The following is a 14,361-nucleotide window of genomic DNA, read 5'->3' as shown; positions in this document are numbered from 1 at the left end:
GATCGCATGCATGGCCAGGTATTTTGTTACGAAATGGTAGTGCACGTGCATGTGGCTTGGACTGTGCGTAGGATTTACTTGAAGAATCAGTACTTAGCACATAATGAAACCCCACATAACTTTCAGTTCCTTAATCTCCTTGTATCGTCGATGGAGGAACAGTTCAGCCGGATATGACCGAATTCACATGGTTTACCAGGTAGCTAAATGTTTACAGTATATTTAGTACAGTACTCCAGGGCCAGACCAGTGGCAATAGAATATCTAACCTGCCCAACTAACCCACTTGAGGGTAGTATCCTGATCTAGCCCGACCAGACGCTGTGCGAATGTCGCGCTACGTACGTACAGCGACTTGGGCTGTGTTTAGTTAAAGCTGGTCATGGTATTTTGTAGTTGTACAATATTGTTTTCATTGCTTGAATAAACAATTACTTTTCAACATTCTTATCATGACCACTGGACTCAAATCACTAGAATTAGTAGAAGAGAAATGTCTGATGGGTAACAGTTTGTGTTAATGTTAAAGGGATGACATGATAATGTTGGTGGAGATGAGGATTGGGCTTTTAACTTTTTGTGAGATACCAAGAAACCACTTATGAAATAAACTGAAATCAAATAGTACAGAGCATGCTGTTTTAAGAGGAATTCAAAGTTTATTTCATGAAAATTGGTTTTGGAATTGCTGAGACATCCACAAAGTCAAAGTAAAACAAAGTGCTCGATCGTAATCAAAGATGGGTCCCACCTTTTATTAGGAATAGGATCGCCCTGTTTTGGACATCGCAGCTCAGCCATGTCAAAACCAATTTTCATCAAATGTTGAATTCCTCTTTGAATTATATTCTCTTTCACATTTCATAAGAGGTTTCTCATTATCTCGCCAAAAATGTTAAAATCCTGACGTTAGGTCTCGACCAAAACTATACTATGCTGAGACAAAAAGAGAATTAGAAAAAAAAAATAGCATGGTTGGGGGTGAAAAAATCTTTACTGGGGAAGTTGGGTATTCTGTTATGCAAGTGTGATTTTTCTTCCATATGTTTTGTTGGTAGCTACTGAAGAAGAGGCATCTGTATACAGCAGCATCGGTGGTGTTTGGGCAAGGTTTGGAGAAGCCTACAATCAGCTCTGCCCCAGGGCTGCCAATAGTCCACCATGACGGATACGAATGCTACCTCCCTCCAAACCACCGCTTCCAGATGAGGAAGTTCAACAAGCTGAGGGACGTCCTCCTGCAGGACGGAGTCATTTCTCTCAAGCAGATCAGCTACCCGCTCCGGACCACGAAGGAAGAATTGAAGTGCGTCCACGCAGACGACTACATCGACCGTTTCTTTGAAGGGACAACGAGCGAGAAGGAGCAGCGTGTCACTGGATTTAAGTGGAGCAAAGGACTTGTTTCACGATGCAGATATGAAACCGGTACAATTCTGAATTCTTAAAAGACCTCTCTTGCATGAATGAGGATCACTAGATGAAATATTGAAAATATAATCTTTTTTGTTGCCTGTGATACTGAACTTTGTGAACTGCAGTTCTTCAGCATATTCATTGTAAAGGGAATTTTGCATGAAGTGTACAATGATTATCTTATGCAGAGCAGTAGCAGTATAATATATTCTTGTAAATGACCATCCCTTCCTGGAATTTAGGAATGGGGTTCTTTGTTAGTCTCCTTTACTCCAACAATAACAAGTTGTCTGGTTAGTTATGTAGTCTTTGGTATTGTAGCGGGAGCACCCCCATGTATCAGGCATAATATGGCTTACCCCCTCCCACTCCTACAGTAGTGTAATGGAATTTGTGACTATCGGGTAAGTGTGTGTTTTTCCTGCTTGTAGGGGGCACAATACTTGCCGCTGAACTTGCCTTAGATCGCGGTCTGGCGAGTAGTACAGGAGGGGGCACCCATCATGCCTTCCCTGACCACGGAGCTGGCTTCTGTCTCATCAATGACATGGCAACCGCTGCTCGAGTGATGATTCAGAGGTCAAAGGTGGACAATGTGCTTATTGTGGATCTGGATGTTCATCAAGTGAGTTTAAGTCATGATCATTGCATCCAGTGTTTGTACAAAAGTCCAGTAGTGGAAGTACTTTCCCGTGTCTGTTTTATTTGTTTTTGTTTTTTATTTTGCTTTGCTCTGTTGAAAGGCACATAGCCCTACATACCGCGAGTACTTTTGCCTACTGTGATACCAGAAAATGCCTTGTATGAGATGCAAAACATATCACCTCCCTCACCCCTCCCTGACTGTGTATCTTCAAACTTGAGCTCCGTTCAGTCAAGTCTAACTGGTGATCTCCTTGTTCTTTATTAGGAGCACCTGCCACTTCTGGCTTTTCCAATAAAAGTAGAAGTGTGGCTTAAGTTAATTTTTACAAAATAAGGCACAAAACATATCTGCATTTCAGTGAATGTATAATTGCAATATTTTCATGATGCCCTATGCTGCTAGGGTGATGGGACGGCTGTGATATTCAAAGATGACCCCTCTGTCTTCACGCTGTCCATACACTGCGGCAAGAACTACCCCGTGAGGAAGCAAGAAAGTGACTGCGATGTTGCTGTGGACGTTGGCCTAGGAGACAAGGAGTATTTGAAGATAGTCCAGGACCACCTTCCAACCATTCTGGACAGGTTCAGACCGTGTCTGGTCTTCTTCGATGCGGGCGTGGATCCACACAAGGAGGATGCTCTTGGACATCTTGAGCTCACCGATGATGGTAAAGGATTTCTTAAACTCCCTTGTCAAGCAGATTTACATTATGCAAAATTGCTGTATGTAATGACCGGAACACGAAATGAACATGTCTCTGTGAATACATTTGAAGGGCCTTGTGCTTTAAACCATCCCGGCATGGTAGTAAATTGAAATATATGAAAATATATAAAATATATAAAATATATAAAAAAATATATAAAAAAATATCTGGCATGGTAGTAAATTGAAAGGGATAAAATGAATACTATCACGAGAGGATCTAGTCACCAGATGATCAGTTCACCGGTTCCTGTTGAACTTGAATACTGTTGATGCGTATTTGAAATCCAGTTAGTGTGCATTAATTCAATGTACATGTCAAGCTTTTTCTTATTGGTAACATCCTCTTGTTTTTGTAACAAATTTGACAGGTTGAGTAAAATCTGATAATGTTAGTATTAAAGTACATATCATAACCCACATCAGGTCTTTGGTTCCCCCCCCCCTTTTTTTTTTGCTGCTGGGAATGTTATGATAACTTTTTTTTTTAAATTAAAAGTGCCCCCATTGGGACATCAGCTGTTGTTTTTGTAGTGTTTTTGTGTGCCTCTGGTGTGGCTTTGTGGTTAGCATTGCTTTTTTTATTCTTTTTTCTTTCTTTTTTTGTTAGAATTTCACAGCTGGGGAGAGGAGGCCGATTCTGAAACTAAGGGTCTAGCATAATTTCTGTATGCCGCATCTGTTATGTTGCAATACCTCTCAGATATCTCTGCTGGCTTGCTTGAAGATATTGAGAAACTATTCTAGATCCACTTGTCCCTTACACTCCTTTAACAGCAGGCTGTACCCCACTTGGGATTTTCCTTTCTGAGATGGCCCAGTTTCTTACGGATGGAAGGGTATTTTTTTTTTTTTCATCTCAAGAAAACGGAGAACATTGTCTTCACTTTCTCTGATACTTTACTTTCAAACTGAAGATTAGAGACGTGACTTCGGGTCCGGTGCACAATCAGCATATAGGTCAATGATTGTGTCTTTTCTTATGAGATAGAAAATAAGGGATGTATCTGAGATGTACAGCACCCATTCACACACCTGTCTCAGCAGGAGCAATGTGGTGAAAGTGTCTTTCTGGCGGATATGGCTTCAGCCATGGGCCACAACTCCTTTGCGTGGTACACATTTGATGGGATTTCTTTGAATGCCTGATGAAAGTCATTCACTTCAGCTCAACATTGCCTTTTATATAACGCCTGAAGAGATCCTTGTCATTTGATTGGTTGTTTGACATTGATCATTCTGCCCATTTCACTATGACGTCATCATCTGTGCAATTGTGGCTCCATTTACCGTGCAATTTTGGATCCATATGATTTGCTCCATTGCACGCTCGCTGAGAGCCCAGCACACTGCGCATGTTAAACACGCAGCTTGCGTTTGCAGTGTGTATATCCGACAGTGCGCTATAGCGTAAAGCACTCAGTGAGCACCCTCGTGATATCAGATTCTCTCTTGTTTCTAAATTAAAGCATCAAGGATCTATTTTAGGCATTATATAAAACAAATGATAAATGTTTTTCTTTCGTGCAATGGACAGAAATTTCATTCGGTGAAAGATGAAATATTTGATCCATTCAACTCGGCTGCGCCTCTCATTTCATCTTTCAGCTCATGAAATATTCTGTCCATTGCACTCATAAACATTCATTATTTGTATATTATTCATAAACATTCATTATTTGTATATTATTTGCTCTCTGTTCTTCAGGACTGTTCAAGCGAGACCACTGGGTCATCACCGAGGTCGTATCAAGAGGGATTCCATGTGTGACCGTTATAGGAGGTGGCTACGATGATGTTGACCGCCTGGCTGCAAGACATTCTATCGTTCACCGAGCAGCCTCCAAGGTAGGCCAGTGAGGTCTAGCCAATGAATTTTTTTGTGTGCACTTGTGCATTGGAGCTCACAAATATTGTCTTGTTACAAACTGCAATGTAGTTAGGTTGATGCCAATATCCTTTGTGCATGTTGCCAGCCAAAGGACATTTAGTAGTGTAGGGGCATCTGTTTTATATCCAGGAATTGGAATACATTTTAAAAGTAGTTGAACAGCTACACATACATATAGGCCAACAGAGAGAAATAAAATTGCTCAGACAGAGCAGATAATGACCGTAATGCCACAGTGTAGGCTACAGTATTGCAGAATGCAGAAATAGATTTTGAAGAAAATGCTGGGACTGCCATGTTATTTCACTGCTTTCTTCACAGTTTTCATTTACAGTCTGTTGTGGGTTAATCTGTGTTTAATATAGTATGAATGTTTTCTCTCAAAAGTCTCCAAATTCTGTGCAGCTTGCAGTGTTTTCTTAGTAGTAAGAAAGAGCAAAACTGCTGATAATGCTCTGGTATGATGTACACCTGTTGTATTTATTCTAGGTCTGGCAGGAGAGGCGACTTTGATGTGTGTCATAGGAGGACTTGATGCTGACACTGCCTGGCCCCCAGCGTTCCACTGCAGGGCCATCACTTGGAGCAGACTGGAATCTAAGGTGCAACAAACCAGACACGTTCCCTTTCTTTGGGCAACTAAAACAAAAACAAAACAAAGAATCAAGCAAGGTTAATCTTGGGCTTCTTGCACGACTGGCCAATCATGGTCTGTTTCTTGTTGCTATGGGAAACTCACCGTGATGCCATGTTGTGTAGACCAGAAGATGTTATAACCCTTGAAGCATGTAAATGGCATGATAATTTTGTGCTTTCTATGCAAGTTTTTGCTGTTGTTTCTTGCCACCAGTTTGTTGACCATCTTGCTCAGTCAGTGAAGAGGAAGAAATGTTTGCGACATTCTGCAATATCTAATAACAGCATCACACAGGGTATATTTGCTCCAGCATTCAAACTTTATATATATGTATTTTTTTTTTTTTATATATATATTCACACTATAGTACTTATACCTGTTTCAAGATAACATATTCTTCTTCTTGTGTCGGTATGTATTGATGGGTATTTGTATAGACTAGAGGTTATACTTGTCAATTTAAGATGCTGTTGTTGTTTTTTTTTAAGACGATGTTCATGTTTTTACCAAGCGCATTGTAATTTTCAACAGGTAACAGTTGCATTCAATTAGGCAAGAAAGACATATTAAAAGCATGTAGGGACGGGCTCTGACTATTTAGTAAGAATTTCCAACCCACAAAGACATGCCTGCAATGATGGACAAAACCTTTGATGCTGATGGTCAGCGACGGGGTGGCAGTATTGACTTAATGTACACTGCTGTAGTGTGAATAACGTGTTGCGGAGCATGATTGAGTGTTGCAGGCCATCACTAAATCTATGTCGTAGAAGGGTAGAAATATGTGTCAAGTATTGCTGCAAGCTCAAGTTTATGTTGTGTGCTATTGAAGACTCGGTGAAACCATTGCCCGTTTCTATAGCGATTTCTGTCTTGAAAAACATGTTGACAGATCACTGATCTTTAATCCTCCTTGGGATTGGCTGATGGGTGTGAATTGCTGAAATTTTCTGAGAAGCAGCATGATAGAAAAGAAAAGCAATGCCCTTAATCCCAATTGATCCACATCGAGTTTTTAAAAGCTTAAATGTAGTTAAAAGAAAAACTTGGTGGTCAACAAAAGGGCTGTGAACTTTGTCATTGTGATATGCTCAAAATAAAATATGATAAAACATTTGGAAAATATGTAAGAACTTGAGAAACATTATGCTCATGTGAAAATTTGTGCACAAAGCATGTGACTGAGCATCGGGCATAAGCAGCATGTTATGAAATAAGTCACGAAGTATCATGCCCCTGTCTCCACCTAGATGTTACCAACATTTAGTGCAGTAACAAGCTTTCGTCTAGTCTTTTGACAAGCTCATTCTTATGTTCCCCTGTTTCTCCCAATGCTCAGTGTGGCAAGTTTGTGTCACTCCTCGGCAACAATGCCTTGTTAAAAGGCTCTCGTTCATCTTGTTCCACACACAAACTGTGCTCTACGTAAGATGACAGAAAATGAAAAATGGGTTCATATGCAATTTCAGTGCAAAACATCATCGTTTTGTCTTCTACTTGTAAAAAACTAAATATGTAAGCCACCCCGAAATATTTTGCTATCTTATATTAGCATACCAGCATAATGTATACCATCTGTTTTCAAATATCCCATATTGTATATTGTATATTCTTATTTAAGTATTCTATCACTATATCATCAGGTTTTATTATATGAGGAGATGTCTTCCAACAAAATTATGCAAAACACTATTCAGCATTAGAAGGTTTGAAAGCACGAAACCAGACTAGCAATAAATCATGTCGGCCTACTTGTGGATGCAACTGTCACTCCTGTAGTGGACCCTTTGCAATGGGAGACCCTACATTTAACGTTATTTCCTCCCCTACTTATGTTCCACATCAGCAATGTAACCATTAGAAATGCTAAAATTTTACGAGAGCATAAACTTTTGACTTCAGTTTTGGACATGTGTTCGGTCTAAAAATGAGCTGTCTGTTAGGGTCTGAAAAGAGCCGAAACTTGTTGGGTAACTAGTACCTGGTCTGCCGTCTCTTGTTGGCCATCACTGCAGGCACCAATTTGTTCATATGATGAGTGAACTTACAATAGGAGATTTAGGCTTCTACCAACCTTTACTGACTTGCTGGCAAGCTTTTGTCCACTCCTGTGGACTTCTTCAGGCCAAGGTGATTTCACCGTTTCTCTGACACTGCCTGCTTGTTTCTTGATCACTGGACCGAAGATTGGCAATAAGCTGTATCCAGGTTCCCTGTTGAGCATGGGTTTGATTCTGTTTATCCAGAAGGACTTTTTCACTTTTCTTGGCCAAAAATTCTTTTAAACGCTGATATTGTTGCATCACTCCATCCGTTATGTCCTGTGTCGAGAGCATATTCAGCTAAGGCTTAATGGGAGGGATTGTTTAGCCTAAGGGTTCTTTTGTGCTCCTTCGAGTCGATCTTGTGGAGTTCTGCCAGTTTTACCTACCTCAACCTGATGAACTTGTTAGTGAGCTGTGACAAGCTAGCTGATCGATGCTGGTTTGGTCCGGACTCTTAACCCACCCCTTCAAGTAGCCTAAACCATGTTGATAGGGTTTTACTCCAGTGATTTGGGAGGAGTTTTCCACCATATATAAATGATAATGATATTAATATCAAGAATAATAAAAGTGATGATGATGACAATAAAAATGCTGATTATAATGATAATAATAACAACATCAACAATAACAAGAACAGCAACAATGTTGTTAATAAACATATACAGCTTTACATATACATGGCTTTTTTCTCACCAGGCAACCAGAGTAGCTGGTTCCACAAAGGAGGAGCTCTGTCTCCCGGTACTTTGAATATAATCCTGGCAGCGCTATTTTGAATGCGCAGCGACCTCTTAACATCTCTTGTGAAATCCAGCCTACTGAGCACAAGGTATCAATTAGCATGCATACGGGATTCCCTTGTTAACATTTTTCTTATCCTACAAATATTATACAGCTGAAAACCGAGAGATTTACTGAGTGCAAGTTACCTGATCAGACATAGATGAAGACATAGATAATTCCATTCCTCATCATGCATTCTCTCGCAGACCTCGATGTATATTTAGGATCATTATCCTGCATGAATCGGTAATGATCTGGGAATTTTGTATCGAAGAGTGGCTTGAGGGTGCCCTCCAGGATCTGCTTGCAGTAGAACTTTGCATTCATATTTCCAGTGAACATCAAAAATACTGACGCCCTGTAACGGGATATCGCCCCCTAGACATGCACCTTGCCCAGATGCTTGGGATGATGGGAAAATACACGTGGCTTCCCATTTTTCAGAAAAGTTACTCTACCATTGCGTTCAAACTGCATGGAACACTCGTCGGTGAAAACAACGTCATCAAAGCTATCCACTACCTGTGTCATAGACTCGTTCATCAGGGCCTTGCTGTGGGTCACTCGTAGCTCCGGATTTATGTCTCGAACCATTTGGATGAGTTTCGGCCCACATGTCACCCAGCGAAGTTGATACCGGTATCTTTTCATAGTAGATTCTGAAGTGGAGATGCTTACACCATAGAGCTCGATTAGGATTTTCGCAGCTTCGATGCACTGTGCTCATTGTTGTATTCATAGACCGTGCCGATCAACTCGATGAATGGGTCAAGTTTTCTAGGTTGATGTGGCTTTGGCTTGGAAGCAATGCTTAGTTTTCACCGCATAATAACATCGATAATGAAAATGATGATAATAGTAATAGTAATAATAATGATAATAATAATGATAATAATAATAATAATAATAATAATAATAATAATAATAATAATAATAATAATAATAATAATTATAATAACAATAATAATAATAATAATAATAATGATAATGATAATAATAATAATAATAATAATAATAATAATAATAATAATAATAATAATAATTATAATAACAATAATAATAATAATAATAATGATAATGATAATAATAATAATAATAATAATAATAACAACAACAACAACAACAACAACAATAATGATGCTATGGCACTTATTTAGTGCATAATCAATTGAAACTACTCTATGTATTGTAGCGATTTTGGGTCTTTGATGTTTGTGATGTTTATGCTGTGCTATTTGTTGCTTGAGTAATTAGGAGGCTCCAACTCAGCACTCGTAATCCCTTTCACACATGCACTTCACCTCATTGACATTAGGCAGTTCATCGCTGCTTCATTCACATGCAGAAAACTATGCAATCTGGCATGGCACACGTCATGCAATCATTGTCATCAACATGATCAGATGAGAAGGCTTTACACGATAATAATTTGCACCAGAAGCAACTAATAAATACCGTCTCAATGGTCTTTATTCGCTGATAACAGTGGTAGCAACCAGGCCAAACGGGAAATACATGAACGGCACCGTTGTGGTACTGGAAACAAACTCGTGAACTGCTATCTGGAGAACGCTGATCTATAATAGTTAAATGCGTTTGTGGTACAAACTGGACCTGCTCACTACTACACAACAGGTGCATGCTGCAAGCACTGTAGGAACTCCCAGCTTCCCTGCATTCACTGCACTCACTACTGAGTACTAGAGTTGCAGAACTAAACTGGATGAATTGTAAGACTGCAGCTGTAAGACTGCAGCTGTAAGACTGCGCACACGTGGCCTTTTATACCCCAGGCCAAGTGGCAAAGGGCACTGCCACACTGGACATGTGTGTGTATATCATTCATTGGTTTAACACAGTACGGGGAATTTCTAACTGTATGCTGCCCTCTAAGGCCAAAGGCCAATTTTGTTACAGTATTTGACATATAGCTCTATTCTCAACATGCAAACAGTGCAGTATGTTCAGCAAAGGAGGAGCGCTGTCATCCATCTGTACTAAAATAATCTTGGCAGAGCACACAGGCTCATTCCATGCAATTGGATCTTCCTAAAATCCAAGGAGATCACAAGATAGGGTGTAATCTAACTTTTTGTCTACCAATCAGCAAAATACACTGAATGTAGACATTCTCTTTTCCTCAAGCATGGAAAAACTGAACATCGACATTTATCCTCTCTGTGCTCATAGATGATAAACTCTTTCTGACTTCTTCACTGTCTTCTTTTTTCTTCTGCTCATCTCCCTTCTCCTTTGGCACAAGCTCTACATCTTCTTCCTGCATCATCTCCTCAACTGCTTCTGTAATGGTCCTCTCTTCATCAGTCTCCTCAACAACTATCCCACTGGCGGCCCTCTCTATGTTGTTCTTGGCACTCACTTGCTCCTTCAAGTGATTGATTCTATCTCTCATGGCTCTGGCGTCAACTTTGTATCCCCATTTCTGCATGGCAGACGCCACCTGCTGCCATGCTTTCAACCATTCTGATGTTTTGTATTTGAATTGGTACGTCTTCACAAGGATGACTTCACCAATCAGGTGACTTATGCTGGTGCTGTCCCAGCACATGCTGCTATACAAGAAAAGACAAGTTAGAAAAAAAAAAAATAAAAAGCTTCATTTGCACTTGCAAGAGGAAATGACCATGAACCGGTGCCAAGGAAATAAGGAGAACATCTCGCAGGTCGATGTTGCGCTTCTGACTGACAATGAGAAAGCTGGTGAAGAAGGTTCTGTTCTGCTTGACAGCATCTTTGACATCCCTCTTCTCACCACGACCCTGTGGTACATTGTAGTTTCCCATTACTTGATTTAATGAGTGGTTGGAAGTATTTTTCAGTTTCTTGGCACACCACAACACTGTCTGATGGTCTCTGGAGTTCACCATGATCTGTTGCGTGTATGAAGTCGATCATGTGCATGGCCATCTGGGGAGGAGAGAGACTCTTACTAACACTTCTTGCAATCCATACTTTGTCTCATACATCAACAATGTACCCACTAAGGTACTTAACTGCAGCATCCTTAAAATCTGACAAGGTCTCAACATTTGGCAGGTCTGCATAGTTATGGTCACTTTGAATCGGTTGCCGAGCCACAAGATCATGTTTATGGGAAACAGAGACAGACGGAGAACTATATTACTATTCTGGTCATACAAAGGCAAGATGACAGTCTCATCTCTCACAATACAGTTTCCGGTTCCATGCTTGATGTTATGTCTCAAAAGCAATCTCTTGTATGCAGCCTTAACTTAAACTGCCTTGCAGTTGGATTGTTGTTGAATCCTCTGCGTGCACGCACTGCAGAAAAGAAAAGTTCAAGGTGATCCTGAGAAAACTTATATGTCAAGAGATATTGCAGTGTGGCTGATGAGGTGCAAACAAGATCCTCAAACAAGGTCATCGTACTGCGAATGCTGGCAAGAAATCCAACAAAGCCTGTCTTTCTTGGTCCTTGGTGCATTGACCTACCTGATGCATCCATTAGCCCAAGCAGGAAATTCTCAGCATCTTTCAGTCGTTTTCGCTTTTCCTCTTGATTACAGACTTTCAGTGGAGCTTTTAGTCCCTTATTTGTGGATTTCTGCTGTTCAGGGTGTCAAATGCACTGTCCACATAGCGAAGAAATTCAACTGTTGCACTACAGCCTTTAAATTGTGGTAGTTTAAGATCTTCTTTACAGTACTGAAGTGCATCTGCCATGCTTGAGCTGAACACTTGTGCAGCTGAATTCACCTTCATTTTCTGCGACTTCCATTCCACATGGGGATTTTTTCAGTTTGTTTCCCAACCTCAGACCCTCTGAACTTTGCAGTTTATTAAGCTCTTCAATGTACCGCCACCTGATGCAGCGACCGTCTGGGGTCTGGAGATTCCACCATCAGCAAATGCATTATGCAGTAGCTTCAGCATGTGGCACACATCTAGAACCACATGTACTTGGTGGGATGAGTCAGAGGGGTGGGGAAATAATGGATCCATGCAATGTATGCTCAAAGTGGTTCCTAACTCCTTCATCATTGCAAAATGGCACGATGGCCCATCAAATGTCAAAGATACTGCACGAACTCCAACATAGCTTAAGCCGATAAGGCATTCCTTGACCAAGCTGGCTCTTTCTGCGTCTGTCAGTCCGTCAATTAGGAAATAACCCAAGGGAATCTTCCACAAAGCGTTTACGGCAGCTGCCATCAAGACTAAGGCATCTTTTGCTGGAGGAGAAGAGTCATTTGTGATCCCATTCCCTATGTCCACATACCCATGGTATTTACCATCAGCAAATTCATTGTGTTTACGAATGGCCATCTCATCAAGCATGACAGCTACCACTGTCTCTTTTCCTTCTGCTTTGCTCTGATTAACTCTTGCTGCCAGAGATGAGAATGATTGCTTTGTGAAACCAGGCTCTCCTTCAACTTTGCTATACCATCGTCGTAACTGCCGTGGATGTGGGAGTCCAAGGTCAAATGTTTCGCTGACATAGTCATAAGCCTTTGCTGAATAGAATTGCAAGGTCATGGCAAAAGCCTTCAATTCCTCTGGGTACACAGTTCCTCCATTACCTTCTTTGCGTTGGAGAATTTGATTCTTGACTTCACTTGTGATACTGGTGAAAGTTCCTTCAAGCAGATCTGCACACTTAGTTGATATTAGGTTTCTGTCACGGAGAGCATTGGTTACCGTTCCCAAGTCATTAACCTTTTGTTTCAAGCGTCAAAACCCACAATGATTTCATTTATTTTACAGTACATCTTGAGGTTATTTTGAACATACATCCTGTTGTTTGGAAACTACACTTTACAAAATGTATTGTGTTTTGGCCTTCTCTATTTTACGATAGTGCAAGATGTTTTCTCTTTAGATGATCCTCAAGTTTGTCTCGAGTAGCAGAGAGGATAGTTGACAAGGAAATACCCTCATCCGCGAATTTACTGTATTTGCATTTTAAAAGGGGTTTTTGTTCGCAAGTAATCAAAGCCTGCGAAGATTCTCTCGGCGCATAGGTTATATAAATTTTATGAAAGCCCTTTGGTAAAAAGTTGATGTACCCGTCACATGAATGGAGCTATCCAGTGTCTGCATGAGGGAGATGTCAGTAGCCCAGTAACCCACAAGTATATATCACTCCTATTCCCCCAGTGATCATATCCTTAATGTCCCCCAGTGATCACATCTGTAACATCCTACAGGAGTTCATCAAGCATTTTTTCTCAGTTAATGGGTACAGGTGAATGAGAGTTTTCATTTGTGGTAAGCGATAATATGCAAACATGTAGCATTCCCTTATTTTCACTTATTCCTTTTAATACTTAGCGTTTTCTCTCAGAGGGCAGTGAGTGGGGACAAGTGATAAATGACTGCAACCCACTCACCTGCCCCATTTTCAGTGTACTTCTTTATTCCCGTCTGTCGGCCGATATTTTTGAACGCTTTCACTAGACATTCATAGGAGTTTGGATTGACAAAGATGGGATCACGTTCTGTGATCTTTGTTGGTCTGTTGTTAGAATCACCTTCTCTCTGCTGATCAAATGTGACATCACATGCATGCAAGTCAGTGTCTTCTCAGCTTTCTTTTGCACTCTTCCTGCAAAATTTGTCTTCCACAGGTGAACAGAGCCTGTGCCCACATAATACACAGACTCTCTTTGATTTCAGGTTTTTGGTTTCACACTTTCGGCACACTTTCCAGTCTCTCTTTTCGCAAACCCTGTTGACTCGTGCATCAACTTCGTCCACATATCTTCTACCGTCTAATTTTTTTTTCTTCTTTAGCTTGAATACAAAAATTACCAAATAGAGCTCTCGGGCTTATATCATAATTTGTTAGATATTTTGAAAATGTATAATCTTTCTGATAGGAGAAATAAAGCAAATTTTGCATATGGTGTGTATGATTGCATATGATATGATGCCAGGAGAATTTTTAAAACGTTTGTATAAAAAAAATCTTATAATGGTATATGAAATCGAACTTGTTAGGCTCCACATTACCCCGACAGAGATATTCATCTAGATAGGATGTGAATAAGGCCTTTGATTTACCGTGCTGCTGCTGAAGCTTACATTTGGCATGCATCCATCTTCCTTCTATGGTATTTGTATGAAACCAGCCTCGACTGGATCTACGAAGTTATGATCATGCACGACCACGTCATGCATGAACACACCGTTCTGCAGTTTGTCATATTTCGGTATGCTGTCCAGCCATCGGTGATGATATGTGTGT

General features: G+C 40.4%; 1 protein-coding gene across 1 annotated transcript; it reads left to right on the top strand.

Moving 5' to 3' along the window:
- The first annotated feature begins 103 nt into the window (after positions 1 to 103).
- Positions 104 to 5,174, top strand: LOC140235289 (uncharacterized protein SYNPCC7002_A1628-like). The gene is made up of 6 exons (XM_072315320.1): positions 104 to 199; positions 1,059 to 1,428; positions 1,848 to 2,041; positions 2,465 to 2,732; positions 4,479 to 4,618; positions 5,151 to 5,174. The coding sequence occupies exons 1-6, from the start codon at positions 104 to 106 to the stop codon at positions 5,172 to 5,174; spliced, it is 1,092 nt and encodes a 363-aa protein (XP_072171421.1).
- The last annotated feature ends 9,187 nt before the right edge of the window (positions 5,175 to 14,361 follow it).

The sequence above is a fragment of the Diadema setosum genome, chromosome 11, assembly GCF_964275005.1.
Source record: "Diadema setosum chromosome 11, eeDiaSeto1, whole genome shotgun sequence".
NCBI classification, from domain to species: Eukaryota; Metazoa; Echinodermata; class Echinoidea; order Diadematoida; family Diadematidae; genus Diadema; species Diadema setosum.
The sequence above is the reverse complement of the archived record's forward strand: the minus strand, read 5'-3'. Positions and strand labels throughout refer to the sequence as shown.

Coding starts and splice junctions, on each gene's coding strand:
- LOC140235289 (XM_072315320.1), top strand. CDS start 104: ATGAAACCCCACATAACTTTCAGTTCCTTAATCTCCTTGTATCGTCGA. Junction 1,429..1,847: donor ACGATGCAGATATGAAACCG/GTACAATTCTGA, acceptor TCCTGCTTGTAG/GGGGCACAATACTTGCCGCT. Junction 2,042..2,464: donor TGGATCTGGATGTTCATCAA/GTGAGTTTAAGT, acceptor CTATGCTGCTAG/GGTGATGGGACGGCTGTGAT.